At 60.1% G+C, this 18,013-nt stretch overlaps 3 protein-coding genes across 3 annotated transcripts; 2 read left to right on the plus strand and 1 right to left on the minus strand.

Moving 5' to 3' along the window:
* Positions 1 to 1,521: 1,521 nt before the first annotated feature.
* On the minus strand, positions 1,522 to 17,238 carry NECAB3 (N-terminal EF-hand calcium binding protein 3). Its single transcript, XM_044918752.1, has 13 exons — positions 17,127 to 17,238; positions 15,122 to 15,146; positions 13,543 to 13,651; positions 12,524 to 12,549; positions 12,214 to 12,311; positions 3,983 to 4,119; positions 3,596 to 3,720; positions 3,378 to 3,457; positions 3,223 to 3,276; positions 2,593 to 2,705; positions 2,338 to 2,415; positions 1,750 to 1,841; positions 1,522 to 1,661 (listed from the first exon to the last, which is right to left on the minus strand). The coding sequence occupies exons 1-13, from the start codon at positions 17,235 to 17,237 to the stop codon at positions 1,633 to 1,635; spliced, it is 1,077 nt and encodes a 358-aa protein (XP_044774687.1). The 5' UTR covers position 17,238; the 3' UTR covers positions 1,522 to 1,632.
* On the plus strand, positions 5,709 to 6,890 carry C10H20orf144 (chromosome 10 C20orf144 homolog). The gene is made up of 2 exons (XM_021687256.1): positions 5,709 to 5,834; positions 6,465 to 6,890. Exons 1-2 carry the CDS (start codon positions 5,709 to 5,711, stop codon positions 6,888 to 6,890), a joined length of 552 nt encoding a protein of 183 aa, XP_021542931.1.
* Positions 8,867 to 10,982, plus strand: ACTL10 (actin like 10). Its single transcript, XM_021689305.1, has 3 exons — positions 8,867 to 8,882; positions 9,488 to 9,515; positions 9,854 to 10,982. Exons 1-3 carry the CDS (start codon positions 8,867 to 8,869, stop codon positions 10,980 to 10,982), a joined length of 1,173 nt encoding a protein of 390 aa, XP_021544980.1.
* Positions 17,239 to 18,013: the final 775 nt, after the last annotated feature.

The raw sequence follows: 18,013 nt of genomic DNA on the forward strand, positions 1-18,013 counted from the left end.
CCCGCGCCGTCCCCTACCCAGCGCGGGACCCTCTGCGCCCCGCCCCGCCCCCCCCCGCCCCAGCCCCCTGTCCCCCCGCCCCAGCCTCAGCCCACTGGCCCCCTGCCCCAGCCTCAAACCACTGCTGGGCTTCCTTCAGTTCCACGAGGCAAGCTTTCCTCCCCTCAGAGCCTGAGTGTGTGTTTTCCTGCCTAAAAACTCCCAACCCCGACACCCTCCAGACCAGGTCAGAGGCCATCCCGTGCCCTTGTGGTACCATGTGCCTCCCCTTTAGAGCCATGTAGGTCAGTCACCTCTCTCTGTGCCCCCCAATCCCTTCTCTCCAGATGGCTCGAAGTAGGGCCCCCCAGTGCCTGGATGGACCACGTTGGCCATTCCACACGTGGTTCTGTCAGGTGACGGGTGGTGACAAAGCCGGTCTGGAAGAGGCTTGGGGAGGAGTTCTGTTAGGGGACAGGACTTCTCACAGGCATCCAGCCACACTATCTGGGACCCTGAGAAGGCTCTGTGCCCCCAACTCCAGATCACACCCTGTTGGCAAGGAGGGTGATGGTGAAGCTAGAATAGCCAGCCAATTTTCAGGGAGCTGAGAGCAGAAACCCGATTCACTTCACTTCCTTTCCCAGGCAAGACCCCAGAACCAGGGTTTGTGGAGGTGAGAGGGCCCTGAGTTGAGGAAACAGGTCAGCTGTGATGAAGTTCCCAGCATCTGGAGAGAACGGGAGCCCAAGATGAGAAACAGTTGATTTCTAAAGAAAGTTGCCAGCCCTGAGTGGCTGGTCTGATAATACAAACCAGCCCCAGAGCCTGGCCTTCTTGCCGAGGGAGAGAGAGGACGCAACACCAGAGGTGACCACTTCCTTTATTGCCTATGGGCTGGGATCCTGGGTTGGGGCTCAGAGGTATCTGGGGGGAGCAGGTGACACTGGGCCCAAATTATTGCTACCTGGCAAGGTCACCTTGGGACTTCCCATAGTGCCCTGAGTATGGGTGGGTGGGCATGAGCATGCAAATGATATGCAAATGACATGCAAACCAACCCAGGATCCTGCAGAAGGCTCTGGTGCAGCGGAAGGTGCTGGAAGAGTTGGGAGCCTGCCAGCCCAGGAGGGTGGTGGGGACACCCAGGTCCTTACCCCACACTGCAGACGGATCCGGCCCAGCCTCAGGGCTCGAGGTTTGGTGGGGGGGTGGTGTCCCTGAGCATCAGCCCTGGTTCTGCTGCTGGTTGAGGAAGAGCAGAAGCCTGGCCCCAAGGCAGCAGGAAGAAAGCAGGGTACCCACTAGGAAGCCAGACAGCCCAAGGCCCACCCGGAGAGGGAAGCGACCTGCTCTGTGTCACACAACAAGGCTGGGACAGAGGGGACCAGAATCCAAGCCTCCTGAGCCAGGCAGAGGCCAGAGTGCCTCAGAGGCTAAAGATTCAAATAAAATACACTGATAAACAGAAAGCAAGCAGCCCAGTCCCTGATCCCTGGGCTGAGAGACTCTCCACCGGCTGGGTCTGGGGGAGGGGGGGCGGGGGGCACCTCTGAGAGCCCAGCCCCAGGTCTAAGAGTGGCCACGTCCTTGGTCTTGGTGCTGAGTTGACCAGTCCAGAAGCTCCAGGGCCTTGACTTATGCAGGTCAGGCTCAGTTATTATTCATAATCCACCAGGAGGCTAGGGGTCAGAGGTTGAGGATCAGAAGGCATCGGGGGCCCACTGCCACTCCGTACGGCTGTGGAGAGGGTTGGGGGCCACAGCATACCTGGGAAGAACACAGTGGTGAGGGTGTCCGGAGCCCGAAGATAGTCAATGAGGATGCGCTGGAAGGCCTTACTACAGGCGGAATGCTGGTGCCTGCGGAGGGTCATGGAGTGACCTGAGGCGGGAGCTGGTCCCCCAAAGAGCAAGACCACCTGGTTGAGAGCTCCCCGCTCCCTCCCCAGTCCTGCTGTCTGGATTCAGATCCCAGGCCTGCCTCCTGCTGGCTCTGAGCCTCAGCTCCCCCTGAGAACTAGGGACAAGAGTGCCTACTGCAGCAGGACACGCGGAGGATTACCTGAAGCGTAACCCGTGGGTCCTGGCACAGGCTGCGGCGCAGTTCACCAAGGGCCTGCTCTCTACCCTGCCGCCAGCGCTGCGTTCAGGTCTTCATCCGCCGTCTCATTTGGCTCACAGGCGGGTGGACCTCTTACCACTCTCATTTTGGAAAGGACACCGCTGGGGCTCAGAGGGGATAAGTAACCCTCCCGAAGTCACACAGCCAGGGTATGACAGCGGATGACTTGGACCGCGGCCTGACTCACTCAGGGCCCATACTCAATAAATTTTAGTTTTCAGACACCTTTCATACCTTCTCCAGGAGGCCTCATCCTGCCAGAACTCATATAGGGTGAAAGAGGCATTGTCCAGCATCTTCTGGGCAGACACACTGTGGGACCAAAGAGATGGCCAGGCCAGGCCAGGCCCAGGCTACCACCACCATTGCCCACCCAGCCAGGATGTCTAATGGGAGCCCTGGCCCAGGATGCCCAGCCCCCCGGCACTTTGCCCTACTCACCCCCGCCCCCCTGACCTTGGCCAGCCCACTAGCCAGCTGGGGACTCACTGCAGGCAATGGCTCTGGGCCCCTGTGAAGTCCACGTAGCAGCACAGGGCACGGTGGAAATCCTGCAGGGCTTCCTCCGCCACCTGCACCTGCCTCTGGGCCATGAGGATGTGCTAGCAAGAGAGGCCACCTGGTCAGCCAGGGTAAGGCAGGGCTCGGCGAGGGACGGGATGTGGCCTTCAGGAAGACCCTGCCCTGCCTGACTTGCACCAGCGCTGGCCTGCCATGAGATCAAGCTCCTGCCCAACCCGGCCCCCGGCATCCCTGACTCCATCCTCCTCTCCCCATGGCCAAGGTCACTGCCTCGATCCAGCCACTGTCCCTCTCTCCTGCAGTATGCCACCATTTCCCCCTCCAACCTCCATCCACGCTGCCCAGACCAGCTTTCAGGGATGCAGATGAGAGAGACTAATGCCCAGAGAGGGACCAGGACTTACACACGGTCCCACAGCAAGGGCTGGGGCCCGGCGCCTGCCTGACAGGCCTGGGGGACGAGGGCTGGGCCAGCCTGGGAAAAGGGCGTCTGTATAACCCAGAGGCCAAGTGGGCAGCAGGCCCGTGAGTCCCCTCACTTAATGAGCACCTCCTCCTGGCACGATGCCCAGTTGCCTGTCCCTCTCCTGGACTCACCGAGTCAGGCCCCTTGGTAAGCTCCTCTTCGTGCAGAGGTTCCAGCTTGGGGGCCTGTGAGGGATGCAAAGTGTGGGCAGGGCCCCCAGCGTGTCTGGCTCAGGCGGATTCCAGGAAGGTCCTCCCCCTTGGGGCACTGGCCACGTGACCCTCACCTTACACTCGAGCTGGTCGATGAGCTCCTGGAGACGGTTGACCTGGAGCTGCCACCGCATCTCGGCTCCCGAGCTCTGCCCTGGGGTGGGAGACCCATGGCGGGAAGTCTGGCACCAGCCCCGCACGTGGGGAAGCCTCTCAGGGACGGTGGAGAGGTGGGCACCGTGCCCGCCCGGCACCCTCCTCAGCCAGACCTCCCACGCTGCCACAGGCCCACCTGTGTCCGAGGCGGAGGAGCCAGGAGACCAGGTGGGTGACCGACCGATGCTCCGCAGGGCCCTGCGCCCTGCCCGCCGGCTGCCGTGGGGCCTGCTCTGCACCCCCACACTGTCTTCGTCTGACCTAGGGAAGTGGAAGGTCGACCCGCTGCTCCCAGACCCACAGGCCAAGGACTGGGGCCCCAGAACAGGGCCAGGCCTGGGTGGGGCAAAACAGGCTTCCGGGGACATTGAGACCCAGCCTCAAAGCCAGCCACCCCCTCTCACCCCTTCTTGGCCTCCCTGCCAACAAGAATGTGAGCTCTGGGATACCGGAGCTACGGAATGTGATGGAAGCCGAGGGCCCCGGAATGTGGCGACGGCGACCAGCAGGGCACCTCACATACCGTGGGCCCCGGGCCTGGGCCTCCAGGGTATCTGACGCCCCTTCCAACGAGCTCTGCAGGGCTTGGAGCTGGCTCACCGTCTCCCGCAGGAGGAAGCGGGTCACAAACTGGTCCACCTTGGAGGCCCGCTCATACTCCTGGGGGCAGAGGGGACATGGTCAACATTTCCTGGTCTCAAGCACATATTTCTGAATGGGGAGCCACTGCCCTGCCCCCCTACCCCCTGCCCATCAAAGCAACGGAGGCGGCATGAAGAGCAGAGAGCATGCAACGGGAGCAGAACAGTGCTGGGACTGGGAGCGGGGCCTAGACCCTCCTCGTCTGGGCCTGGCCTTCCTTCCTGGGAGGTGTGAGGCCAACCTAACAGGGAGGCATCTGCTGTTTTCTGGGCCCCAAGGCCCCTTCCCTGTTGGGACACCACCTTCAGCCAGTGTGGCCCCAGGTACAGGTAGGCAGGTGAGGGGTAGGGCAGGTCACAGGGCATCCAAAGGCCAGTTTTGACACACGAGGCAAAATGATGGTGTGATGTGCCCCCATACTCACCAGCTGGCCCTAAACGCATAATCTCTCCATGCATTCATTCATTCACTCATCCACGCAACAAACATTTACCTTTTCCTAGGAGCTGCAGATAAAAGCCTGCCAGCCAGGTCCCTGTCCATAAACACACACCAGCACTGATCCCTACATCACTAGCCTCCACTCAGCCCCTCCCATCGTGGGCAGAAAGACAAGGCCGACACATGCCAGGCCCTATGCTGCTCATGTGGGATGCTCAGAGACTCTCCAACTACCTTCGCCTCCTTGTGCCTCAGTTTCCTCACCTAGAAAACAGGGATGATAACAGCCGTCTCACTGAGGCTGTTGAAAAACTTCAATGAGTTAATTCCCACACAGGACACAGACCAGGATGGGAGTCCTGAGGACCCATGGTCCAGCCAGGGGCTTGCCCACCCTCCACGAGGGGCTCCAGAGGCACCATCCATCGGGGGCTTCATCTGTCCATGACCTGCCTCAGCTCAGCCATCAGATGAGCCCTCCTGGGCCAGGCTTATGAGCCGGGAGGCAGTAACAGAATGGGGGCTGAGTCCTCTCACTCTTGGGCCGATGGCCTCTGTCCTGTCTCTCCAAGCCTGGTCTCCAGACTTCCTGGCCATGCTCTGAGCTCCCTGAAATCCTTCCAATAAATTCCCTTTTGAGCACTTAAGATGATCAATCAGTCTCTGTTACTTGCAACCAAAAAACCTGTCTAACATAACAGTACCTGCTCTGTGCCAGGCCCTGTTCGAAGCAGAATTTCATTTAATCCTCATAGCAACTTACAGGAACCATAATTGGCCCCATTTTGCAGATGAGAAGACTGAGGCCTAGAGCAGTTGATTACCTTGGCCAAGATCACACAACTGTTAGTGGCAGAGTTGGAATTCAAACCCAGACCACAAAAATTCCTCTCTACTCAACACTAAGCACCTTACAAGCATTGCCTCATTCGTGATTATTAGCCCAGTTTCATAGCTGAGAAACCAAAGCCACAAATCACAGAGTAAACCGAGCCAAGATGTGCCTGTGGATTCTGGGAGGAGGAGCTTAGAGTCTGGAGCTGGTGAGGTTGACCCATGAGGTCACAATGTGGCCTCCACGGGACAGAGCAGGGGCAGGGTGCCCCAGCCAGAAGGCAGGGCAGGGGCAGCATGGGCTGTGGCCCCCAGTGGTGACCAGCCCTGCCATGGGAAACAACAGTTCTCACAAGAGGACCAAAGTGCCCAAGCAGGCCTGCAAGGAGAGGCTGCCCAATATGGACAAGGCTGGGCAGAAACAGCAGTTCAGCCACCTCAAGCGGAAGAAGCCAAGCGTGAGTGCCAGGGTGCTGGGGGTAGGTAGGAGGCAGGGGTACTTGAACAGGTGGGCAAGAGGGAATGCTGGGAGTGTAGGCCTTGTGGGCCTAAGTCCGAGGGCCATAGAAAGGCTTGGATAACTCCTCCTGAGGATGAGGGTCCCAGGAACCTACGTGGGTGTGGTTGGGTCCTAAAAGCCCAGAAGGGAGGGCAGGGATTCAAGAAACTAGGAGACTTGGGAGTCCAGGAGGGTGGGCAGGAAGGGATTCTCCCAACTCTGACAGACGGGTAGAGGGCTCAGCAAGGAGCATCAGGCCTAGTTGGTACCACAGAGGCTATGGGCACAGGGTGTTCTCTTATGCCCCCTCTCCAGCTTCTAGCCATAAAATGTGCTATTCTTCTAGGGTGGGTTAGAGTCCCAGCACCAAGGCTAGGAGGGCAGGCAAAGATCCCATATACGTCGACGGTGCAAGGTCTCGGGAGGTCAACCTAGGGTGGGTTTCCAGAGGGAAGGCAGGGGTCCTGGCCGATGGGACAGGGGGAGACCCACTCCCGCCCCCTGGAAACGTGAAGGAACTGAGTCCCAGGAGACAGGACCTGGTGGGTAAGGATCCTCAGCAAGAAGACGCGGTGTGCTCTTCCCCCAGGCCAAGATCGTGCTGCTTTTCCCCTTGGACAAGCGGCAGCAGCTAGCCGAGGTGGCGGCGGGCCCCGGCGCGCGGCCTGGGCGGCCAGGTGAGGACGCGACGGGCGGCCCGGTGGGCTCCCCGGCGGCGGCGTCCATGCTGCGAGGAGCGGGTGACGGCGCTGATCGGCGCGAGGGCGCACGCGCGCGCGAGATGAAGAAGATCTTGGTCCTGCTGCTGCTGCTGGACGCGCGGCTGCAGGAGGAGGGGCGCTGCGCGGCGGGCGCGCCCGGGGGCGGGGCCGGAGCGGGGGGCGGAGCCACGGTGGCGCCGGGCTGGCAGCGGCTGTACGCGCGCCTGCTGACCGAGAGCGAGGTGGACCCCGAGGCCGACCCCGCCAAGGAGCAGCCGCGCAAGCGGCGCCGCTGCCCTCGCCCGCGGCCCTGAGCGCCCAGCGCGGTCCCCGGCCCGCGGCCCAATAAAGAGCGCATAGCAACCCTGGCGCCCGCTAGCTCTGTCCGAGGCGGCGCAAAACGGAGCCGGGTGGGGGAAACTGAGGCCCAGAGCGAGACAGGGATGAAATGGGAGTATTGATGGCAGAGCAACGGCCACGGCCTGGAGCCAAAACTGTTGGTGCCTTCTCCTTGTGACCCAAGCGACAGAACCCCCACCCCGAGCTGGGGAGGGGCACCCAGCCACAGTGGAGGGAAGCTATTTCCCTCCTCCCCCCAACTCCAGGCCCTGGTCAGAACCTTCAAGGTCTTGCAGGCCCAAGGGAGGTGAGTTTGGGCAAACCCCGGCTTGGCCAAGCTAGGAGGAGGGGCCTGCTTCCCACAGAGGCCTAACATCTCCAAATGTTCCCAACATTCACAAGTCCTTAGGCACGGGGAGGGTTGCAGGCAAACAGCCACCACCCTGGAAAGAACTGAGAAGGCCCCACAATCAGCAGGGCTGGGCCTGGGACTCAGAGTCTGCCTGTGAGAGCACCCAGGTGGAGAGGCCGGGGTCTGTGGGCCTCTGATCCCTCACTCCTGTCCCACTTTGCTTGGTAACCCCCAAGTCACCTCAGTCACTTGTCTCCCAACCTACCCTGTGCCATCCCTTTGCCCACATTGCAGCCAGAGACTTCTTCCAAACCACTTAGCCAGCTGTAGTACAGTTCACTCTCCTCATAAGCCCCCACCGATTCTCCGAGGCCCAAACTTACTGTTGTCATGTGCAGGCCCAGCCCCCAGCCTTAGTCTCTCCCTCTAGGGCTTCTGAGTGACTCCTATCCTCACCCCTGCTCTGGCCATATCGCCACTGTGCCCTCCGATGCAAGGTTCACCTCCCTCACTCACCCAGGAGGGGCCGGCATGCTTTCTGTGAGAAAGATCCAGCTGCTTGTTCTCATTCTCCTGGGTCCCAAACCCAGCTCCAGACCTGAGTGCTGCCCCAGCTCTACCGAACCTGTAGCCAGCCTTCTACTCGTGACGCCTCAGAAAGTCCCAAAGGGGGGTGAAGGTCCCAGCTCATTAAAGACATAGGCCCAGCTTCTGCTGAAGATGCACTTTCGTTAGTGTCAACACAATCGACGTCCCTTCCATATCCCCCTGCATCAGGCTGGAGGTTGCATGACCCATAGCATCTCTCCAAATGCTTGTAAGAACAAACCCTTTCCTACCATCCATGTGGTTACAATCATGGTAACCATGTTCCTCAATGTGGCCACACATCCTGGCCATACGTGATTGGCCCAGGCTGGTCCTATCAGCCTCTTCCCTGGGACTGTAATTCAGGAGCTGTGAGAGACTGCTACATGAACATGCATGGGCTTAAGCTGGTCTTCAGAAGAAAAAAAAAAAACAATGCAGAGTACAGTACACAACCTGTAGTCAGGACCTACTTCCAGTCTCTTCCCGAAACCTGATTTCATCTTTGCCCTTGGTATCCATAAGACATACAAGATCCTTGGGGCGCCTGGGTGGCTCAGTCGTTAAGCGTCTGCCTTTGGCTCAGGTCATGATCCCAGGGTCCTGGGATCAAGCCCCACATCGGGCTCCCTGCTCAGCGGGAAGCCTGCTTCTCCCTCTCCCACTCCCCCTGCTTGTGTTCCCTCTCTCGCTGTGTCTCTCTCTGTCAGATAAATAAATAAAATCTTCAAAAAAAAAAAAAAAGATATACAAGATCCTTGTAATAAAATCCCTAAAATAAAATTTTAGCTTAAGTTCACCTGAGTAGCTCTCCTACTTGCAACCAAAATGGTCCTAAAGAGAACAGACTCTGCAGAGACAAGTGGCCTAGGAAATTTCCCGTGTGTGGATTAGAACTACCTTTTGGAGGAAGAAACTGAGCCCAGAGAGAAATTAGGACTTGCTCAGGGGCACACAATGAGTTGTCGTCTTCAGAACCGAGTCACAATTCAGGTCCACAAGAGTCCATACATGGAAGCCCCTGAAGGTAGGGTCCCTATGTGGACTGTCTGGGCCCCTCAGGGCTGAGCACAGAGGTGCTCAGAGTGGCTGTAGATCTGTGATTAAGAGCTTTCTCGTCAGCATTGGATTGGGGCAGGGAAGGGGGAGGGTGGTTAGCTGCACATCTGGCCAGAATACATCAGATAATCTGAAGTGGTTTTGGGAGGGAATCAGATTGGTTGTGCTACGCAGCTGAGGCCAGATCCCCCAATGCCAAAATCACTGCTCTTGGCCTTGCCCCAGGAGAGTAGATGTGTCCAGGGAGTTTTCATGGGTGGAGAGGGCTGTGGGGAAGGAAGCACAGCAGGTACTGAGGACTGAGGTCACAATGAGTCCAATCCAAGTTCTTTTCCTTCCTTCTCTGACCACCCTGTCCCACCTCCACAACCAGTAAAGACTTAAGGCCAGGAGAGAGGTGCCAGGAGACCGCCGGGGGCTCAAGGACTGGGCTGGACTCCTGGGTCCCCATGGGCGGATATATGTCCGGAGAACATTGCCACAAGGCCCCTTCATTGTTAGAGTTCTGCTGCTCCGGGCAGCTTCTCCTTATTTAGGATTTGATGTGGCCCTCTCATCATCCACCTCCGCCAGGGCTGAGTGAGTGGGCCGCGCCGCGGAGGTGAGTCCTCAGAGAGGCGGGTCTGGTGCCACAGGAGGGCAAAGAAGGCCTGAAGCGGCTGAAGCCCGGCGAGAGCGGGAGACTGACCCTTGAGCCGGGGGCGGGGCCTCGGGCCCGTGGGCGGAGCTAAGAGCTGAAAAGGGACGTCCAGCCTGACGCGAAGAGCCGGAGCTCGGGACCAGAGGCTGCAGCCAAGACTCGAGAGCGCGAGTTCTGTGGCCAGAAAGGCCGGGACTTAGGCCTGGGACCAGAGCCAAGAGCTGAAAGGCGGGCGGAGCCTCAGGCAGGGGGCGGGGCGGAGCCCGGAAAGCCACGGTGGCATCGGTGTCCGAAAGCAGGCGGGTCCGTCAGCCGCCCTCGCTGGGCCGCGTGGCGGTGGTCATAGACCAGGGCTCGGGCTTCATCAAGGCGGGCTTCGCGGGCGAGCACCAGCCGCGCCTGGTGCTTAAGAGCTCCAGCCTGGTGCCCAGCTGGGACCGGCTGGGGCGGCCGCGGGCACTGGACGGCGAGCTGATGGGTGGCGTGGCGCGGGCGCACCCCATCAAGCACGGCGTGGTGGTGGACTGGGAGGCACTGGAGGGGCTGTGGGAGCGCCTGCTGGTGGGCGGCCTGCGGGTGTGCCCGGAGCAGTGGCCCGTGCTCGTGAGTGATTCGCCGTCGGCGCCGCCGGCGGGCCGCGACAGGATAGCCGAGCTGCTGTTCGAGGCCTTGGCAGTGCCCGCGTGCCACGTGGCCAGCACAGGGTTGTTGGCGCTCTGCTCCACTGGCGCGTTCAGCGGGCTGGCCGTGGAGGCAGGCGCGGGCGTGTGCCACGCCACGCCCATCTATGCGGGCCACGCGTGGCATGAGGCCACGTTCCGGCTGGACGTGGCAGGCAGCACCCTGTCACGCTACCTGCGGGACCTGCTGGTGGCAGCATGCCCCCACCTACAGCTGCGGGCCCTGCCCCGCAAGGCCATCACACAGCTCAAGAAACGCTGCTGCTATGTGTCACTGGACTTTGAGGGCGACCTTCATAACCCTGACCGCCACCATCCGGTCAGTTTCTGCTTAGGCAAGGGGTGCTCCGTCCGTCTCAGCAGCGAGCGCTTCCGCTGCCCAGAACCCATCTTCCAGCCGAGTCTGCTAGGCCAGGCCAGGCCGGGACTGCCCGCACTGGTCTTCCGGGCACTGCACAAGGTCCCCGCAACGCTCCGGAAGCGGCTGGCTGGCACCGTGGTGCTGGCCGGCGGCTCCACACTCTTCCCTGGCTTCACCGAGCGCCTGGCAGTGGAGCTGGAGGCGCAGTGCCGGAGGCACGGCTACGGGGCGCTGAGGCCGTGCCTGGTGGCCCCGCCTGGGCGCGCCACAGCAGTATGGACAGGCGGCTCCATGGTGGCCTCGCTGCGCTCCTTCCAGTGCCGCTGGATAACCCGGGCCATGTACCAGGAGTGTGGCTCCCGGCTGGTGCACCAAGTGTTCGACTGAGCCACGCTGTCCTGGAGGGGAGGCGCCGCAGGGGGCGCTGCGGGGGCGAGGCTCGGCGGGCTGAGCTACACTGTCAGAGGCGCTGACTTCCAGATAAAAGTCTCAGGTGATCAGAGCTGGTAGAGTTCTCGTGTGCTGATGGGTGGCCCCTAACCCTTCCTGAGCCAGGAGGAGGTGGTCTGGACCTCTAGGGCCCTCACTTCGACCTGCAGTTTGAATCTACCAGAACCAGTGCCAGTTCAGGGAATACCAGTCCAGGCGCCTACCCCCAGGGCCCCGTTTCCATGGCAACAAGGCAGGCATCACCGCCACTGTGTTCAGGCCACAGATATGGAAACTGTGACGTCAACCCCTCACCCAGTACCGTTTGGATTCCCATCCTATGCCAAGCTTCAAGGGGTGACCCTTTGAAAACGGACAAAATCCCATGTGGAAGCAGCCAGAAAAGGAAGCCCTGTCCTCAGCTGATCGTTGACTCACTGAGGGCCTCAGTTTCCCCTTCTGTAAAAAGTGGGGTCAGGCACAATCCTGGGCCTCCTCCCTGTTCCCTCCGTGCCTCGTTATTAAGAGCTGTGGGACAAAGCGGGGTGGAGACATTTCTTAAAAGAAACGCACAAAGGGAGGGGTGGCTTGTGTTTTCGAAGTCACTATCCAAGAGCCTAGAGCCCTGGCCGTGAGCACTGCTTGTGCTTATACGCACAGGTGGCCACACATGCAAACACTCGGGTGCACACCCAGCCTCACCCACGTCCTTGGGCCAGGCCCGGCCCCCCACCCCCAGGTTCCACACACCAGCGTGGGCCTGTGGCCGTGTGTGTGAGCATGCCCCACCTCCCACCCCATCCCTGCTGGGTCCTGGGCGCGATACCCCACAACAGTTAGGCCTCGCCAATAACGGAAACAACAGCAGCAGCGGCTCTAGGTACTAAGTGGCTTCCGTGTGCCAGGCATAGTTCTGGGTGCTGGCAATAGAGCCGAGAATAAGAAAGACAAAAATCCCTGCCTTCGCTCTCATGGAACGGTCACACCAAATGTATGCAGGAAAGCTCTATTATTATCCCCAGTTTACAGATGAGAAAACTGAGGCCCAGAGAGATAAAGGTGCACAGCTAGGAAGCGAGAGAGCCATGCTTTGAACCCAAGCCCCGAGCCATGACAGTGGAGGCTCCCACAGCGCAGCAGACACCCCTGCCCTCGTTCCCAGCCTTCCAGGATCAAGCCCTCCACTCACCAGCTTGGTGGTGTCCATGGCAGTGAGCACCGCACAGTTCAGCGACTCCAGGGCAGCCAGCACGGGCCGGTAGACACCCAGGTGTTCTGAGAAATAGTCTGTGGGCAGAGGAGGTGCTCAAAGGTTCCCGGACCACCCCCCACCTGCTCCGTGGCCTCATTTACCCCAACCTGGAATTCCTCTGCAGCCAACCAGGCCTCATATCCTGAGCCAAGCCCATCCTATTCCATTAGGAGAGGAGGAACAGCCTCTCATCTTGCCCACCTGCCCAGGGGTCCCAGGAGACCGGAGATCCCGTGGGCCTACTCACCACACAGTCTCTCTGTTTCCAAATTGCTGTGGGGAAAAGGGAAGGCACCCTTCAGTCCCACAGACGTAAGCCTGTGACCTGGGACCCTGAAGCCAATGCCCCTCCCACAGCCTGCCCAGCTCAGCCTGACGCAGAGGCTACTCCTGCCTCTACCCCAGGTGAAGCGGCTCAGTGGGCCGAGAGAGGCAGCCAGGGTACTACGGAGGGCAAAAATTCAGACCCTCTCTTGGCCTCCAAGGGGCTTTCAGGCCCAGGGAGAGAAATGTGGACACAGGCCAGAGAGGAGGGGTCAGAGCTGGGAAGGGGAAGCCAGGTCTGGGGAAGTCCAGAGAAAGCACGGGGTATTACTTGGTAGGTTAGGGAGGGCTTCCCGGAGGAGGCTGCTTTAGTTAGGCCTTGAAGGACAAGGGATTTGATTGGAGTGTCTGGTGGTGGGGAGGTGGCAGCACTGCACACAAAAGGTCCAGCTCAGGCTCCAGACTAGGGAAGGACACGGCAGCCTTGAATGCTGACCCCGAGTCTGGAATTATTTCTAAGGAGATGCCGGGGGACAGGGAGGGACAGCCGTGTGTGCATGTGCACGTGTGTGAGGAAGCACGGGGAGGAAAGCGTACAACTGCTGCCAAGGCCTGCAGATGTGGGAACACACACGGGGAGGTAAGTGCGTGTTTGTGCCCTTGCATCCACGGGTGGAAGCTGGCAGGGCCCAGCTAGCCTCAGGCATCCTCTGGTCCCTGCAGGAAGCGGGAATGGGGAGGGGGGACACCTGTGGGCTGAACCGCGGGCGGTGACTCAGACCTGGCTATTTTGGGGTCCCAGCTGGAAGGAGTGTGATGGACAAGGCTGGAGCCAGGGAGGGGGGTGAGTGGGCGGGTAAAGTTGGCACTGGGCCCTGGCACCTCTCTCCCTATGCAACCCCCCATCCTCCATAAGGAACTGAGGCAGCAGGGGACACAGTGGGGCTGGGATAACCTAGCCTCACATCTACCCACGGCTCACCCACCCCCTCTCGTACTTACTTGGTGGAGTGCCCATCAATGCCGTTGAACAGCTCCCGCAGTTCCCCAGGGCTGAGAACCCCATCAGCAAAGTAATTCTGGAATTCCTCAAATGAGAGCTTACCATCATCTGGGGGGAGGGGGAGCAGGGAGCAGAGCTGGTATCCCTGACCCCTGCCACCAGATTCAGACCCCCCTAACGACTACTCAGCCAGGTGGAATGGAATTCTGAGCTTGGTGGGCGACCTAGCTGTTGGAGACAAAAGAGTCCCTGGAGATGCCCACTTAAGGCAGCAGGGCCCACTTTCCAGGCACCCAAGAGACAGGGCAGCGCACATGTCACATTACATCGGGACTCAATACATGTTTGCCAAGTGGAGACACAAACGAACAGCCTGGGACACAGCCAGATCATAGCAGGACCTAGACGTCACTTGGAGGACTTGGGGGCTGAGTCTCTGCCAGCCAGCCTGGCTCCAGGCTGCTGTGGACCCACGCCCTTCACAGAGAAGCCACTGGGAGGCAGATGAGATCTTCCTAAGAGTTGGAGCCCCTGGAAGCAGCAGCAGGCTGGCTTAGGAGGGAAGAACCTCCTCTATGCAGGGACTTCGTAACAGTCTAAGCACCAGTGCAATGGCCAAAGACACTGGGGATTTGGCCTGTAAGGTCTGTAAGCAGATGGGGTTGGGGGAGCAGGGCTGGGGGAGGGTCTGGGCCTCCCCAGACAGGACGCTGTGATCCAAATGAGACCACGTGTCCTGATCAGTGAGTTGGGACACGATCCTGTTTCCAGGAGGCTTACACAAAAGGGTCTGAAGACCCCAGACGGAAATGAGGCTGAGGCTGACTGGCTGCCTCAGCTCAGACCCTCACCCGGCCAATCAGGGCACAGTGGGCTGCTCCAAGTCACCCGTGGGCAGCAACTTGCTTCCGGGCTCCCTTGAGGGCTCCTGCTTTAGCTTTTAAGGTTTTCCCAGACTGGGGTCTGAGACTGCCCAGGACCCAGGGCAGGGGAAGCAGATTCCCTGGACCCAGCATCACCCTGTGCAAGCCCTCCCTGGGTCCAGGTGGCTGGTCATACAGAAAGTCACTGAGCCCTCTAAAGATCTAGGGCCTCATCTCCATCACCCCACCTTTCCAAGCCCCTTACACAGGGAGCCTGGGACAAAGCATCACACAGACCCCGGTTCAAGCCCCACCACTTAAAGGCTGTGTGACTTTAGGCAACCTGCTTCACCTCTCTGGGCTTCTGCTCCTTCACAGTGAAATGGGGTGAAGAGTTCCCACCTAGCTGGCGGTTGTGAGCACAACATGAAGTCATATAGAAGAGTTACCCATAACTGTGCCAAGGCACTGTGTGAGAGTACGCCCCCACCTCCAGCCTCTGACTAAACCATATTCCCTCCACTCTCCATCCTGCCAAGCTCAACTCCAAACAGCACTCCCTCTGGAAAGGATGCCTTGAGTGATTTTCCTGATTTGGGTCTCCTCAAAAGTCTTCTCCATTCTAGGCTGTACCCCCATACCCCACACTCCCTTGAGCCTCCCTGATGTCTCCCACCCCTCCCTATGCTGTGGACCCAGGGGAAGCCACACTTACCATTCTTGTCTGCTCTGCGGAAAACCTAGAGGACAAAAGGGCATAGATGGGAACTGTGAGCGCTGCCTGGGAGGCAAGAGGTCCCCACCCAACTCATTAGGGCCCCAGCTGGCCAGGCTGCCCCCACCTCGCCTTTCCTCCTGCCCATCCTGGTCCCAACTCCCTGCCCAGATCAGCCCTGCAGGAGGTTTTCCAACAAGGGGGGCACAGAAAGATCACACAGCAGGTCCCACCACTTGCTCACTTCTCCTGCGGGGAGACCTCCTGGGTCTCCAACAGCCAGGTCCCCCCACCAAGCACCCTCATGGTGGGTGCTGCAGGCCAGCTTCCGGCACCCCCACCTCCCATACCTAGAGTCTATCCTGGATTCTGTCTGATGCATCACCCCTTGGCACGGTCCCAGCTTGAGGAAGGAGGGGAGATGGGCCCAGTTTCTGGGCCCTTGTCCCAGACCTGAACCCCCCAACTCTGCAGCATGGCCATGATCCATCCCAGACTCTGCCTGTTCAAGGCTGTTTCCCTGGGTGCTTGTTTAAGACCCTGATATGCGGGCAGTGGCTAGTCCTTTCTTTGTGGATGCCTGGGGTTAACCCTTCCAGGGCTGGGGCTTCCTTTGAGTCTGACTCAGTGTGAAGGCCTTGGGCAGGCTCACGTGTATGTGTGTGTGTGCATGTGTGTGTGTGTGTACGCACATGTGCAAGGGGAAGTGAGTGGCAGAAAGCAAGGGTGGACAGACTGTATTTACAGAGAAGCAGAGATGAAGGGCAACAGAGGCGGACAGAGAGGAGCAGAGTCAAGACATGTTCAGGGACCAGAGACTCCCAAGTCACCCAAAGCAGCCCAGCAAATGGGAGACCAGCACACCTGGCGAGAAGGGGCAGGCCAAAGCCTGGACAGAGAAAGCCTAGCAGCCCCAGCTCCTGAAAGCCACTCCTCTCCAGCTGTTTGCTCTGGGTCAGTGAAGCATTGGCATGAATCTAACCCCTGGCCAGAAACCTGACTCACAGAAGGCCTGCCACTGGCTCAGGGTCACACAGCAGCCCAGTGTGGCCTGACTGGGGCAGATGGAGATGGTGGGGAGGGGTGCGACACTAGGAGTGAGGACATCTGGGGCCACGCCCTAGCATACATCTGCCTCCATGTGTGATCGTGGACATATTCTGAACTCGTCGGGCCTTGGTTTTTCCATCTGGGAAGCGGGACAGACAGGTCCCTTCCACCCAGGAGGACTGTGGTCAAGGTGCTGAGTCACTAGGGACAGCAGGGAAGGGAAAGGAGCACCGTCTTCCCCACAGGCAGAGACCTCTGAAAGTCGGGGCACGAGTGGGCCAGGATGGGGCTGAGCACTAGGGTGAAAGGGGGTAAGGGGCTCAGGGCAGGGACTGAGGCCCGGCTAGGCTGCTCCATGTTGGTGCCCCCAGGGGGCTGCAAGCCCACCTGCCACCCACAGGAGGGATGTACAGACCACTGCGGGCAATCCTGACCAACTGTGGGACCCCACGGCCCCTGGGTCAGATCTGAGAGACTCTTGGGATCAGCACTGGGTCAGAAGTCAGGAGGCTGTTTATTCTTCCAGGCTCCCCTGCCTGGGTCAGCCCAGCCTAGGGTTGCCATAGAGGGGACTGCTCCTGTGATCGAGTGTTAACCGTCCCCACTGCATCAGACACATAGACGGGGTGGACTTGGGGGTGGGGGGACAGCAGGGGCAGTGACACCGAACCAGGAGACAAGGAGACAGAAAACGGACACAATGGAAACGATGAGGGAGAACGGAGACAGCAGGGTCAGAGAGAGACAGCGAGAAGCAGAGACCCAGGGACCACAGCGGGGGCCCAAACAGGCCTGGAGGGAGAGAGACATGCACACAGAGACGCAGAGCCGGGGGCAAGGAGAGACAGCGAGAGATAGAGCCCAGCGAGACACGGGGAGAGAGAGGACAGAGCTGGAGAGACAGAGACAACCCCAGGGCCAGAGGGACCGCGCCCCCCGCCCGCGACCCACTCACGTCCTGGAAGAGCGCGTGTCCGGCGGCGGCAGGCAGGGGCGCGGGGGGCCGCCGGGACTCGGGCGCGGGCGGCCGGATCAGGCACACGGTGAGCAGCCCCGCACACGCCATGGCGCCGCCACCCACTCGGCAACGGCTCGCTCGGCTGCGGCTCCCGCTTCTGGACGCCGCCGCTGCTGCCGCCGCCGCCGCCGCCGCCGCCTCGGACTTGGGGGGCCGCCCGCCCATTGGCGCCGGCGCGGACGCCCATGGCCCCGCCCCCCGCGCGACTCCGCCCCCCCGGCCACGGAGGCGCCGCCCCTCCCCCCGCCCAGGGCCTCGCTTTCCCGACTGGAAAAGCCAACTCCAGCCTTCAGGTGGGCAGGAGCTACACGTAGTAGAACTCCAACACCTTTCGCCTCCGCGGTTCTGCTACCAGAGCCTCCCGGAGGGTTGGCAACTGTGGAGTCAGGAACCACCCGGGGGTCATTTCCAGCTCGGACTGGCTGTGCGCGTGCCTGCCGGCTTGGGAGTGCTACACAGCCGGGGACAGAATGGAAGGGGTCGCACCACGTGCCCACCAAGGGCAGGTCCCATACCGCTGTAGGGTCAACAGAGCAAACTGCGGTACAACAGAGTGACAGAGTACGTGAGACCTGCAAGGGACTTCACCTCTGAGCATCTGTATCCTTTTCTGCAAAATGGGGGTAGAGACCATAAAGGATGATTGTGGGGACTCACCTACTGACTGTAAAGGGCTTAGAATAGGAACTGGCTCAGAGAAAGCTCACCTAGGGGTTAAACAGGTCTGTGTGGACTGCCTCCCAGCCCCCCTCAACTCCCCCTTTCAAACTCAATTCAGCCCTCTCTCTCCCCACCATTCTGGCTCTTCATCTTCCACACAGCAG

Source organism: Neomonachus schauinslandi, chromosome 10, assembly GCF_002201575.2.
Source record: "Neomonachus schauinslandi chromosome 10, ASM220157v2, whole genome shotgun sequence".
Lineage (NCBI taxonomy): Eukaryota > Metazoa > Chordata > Mammalia > Carnivora > Phocidae > Neomonachus > Neomonachus schauinslandi.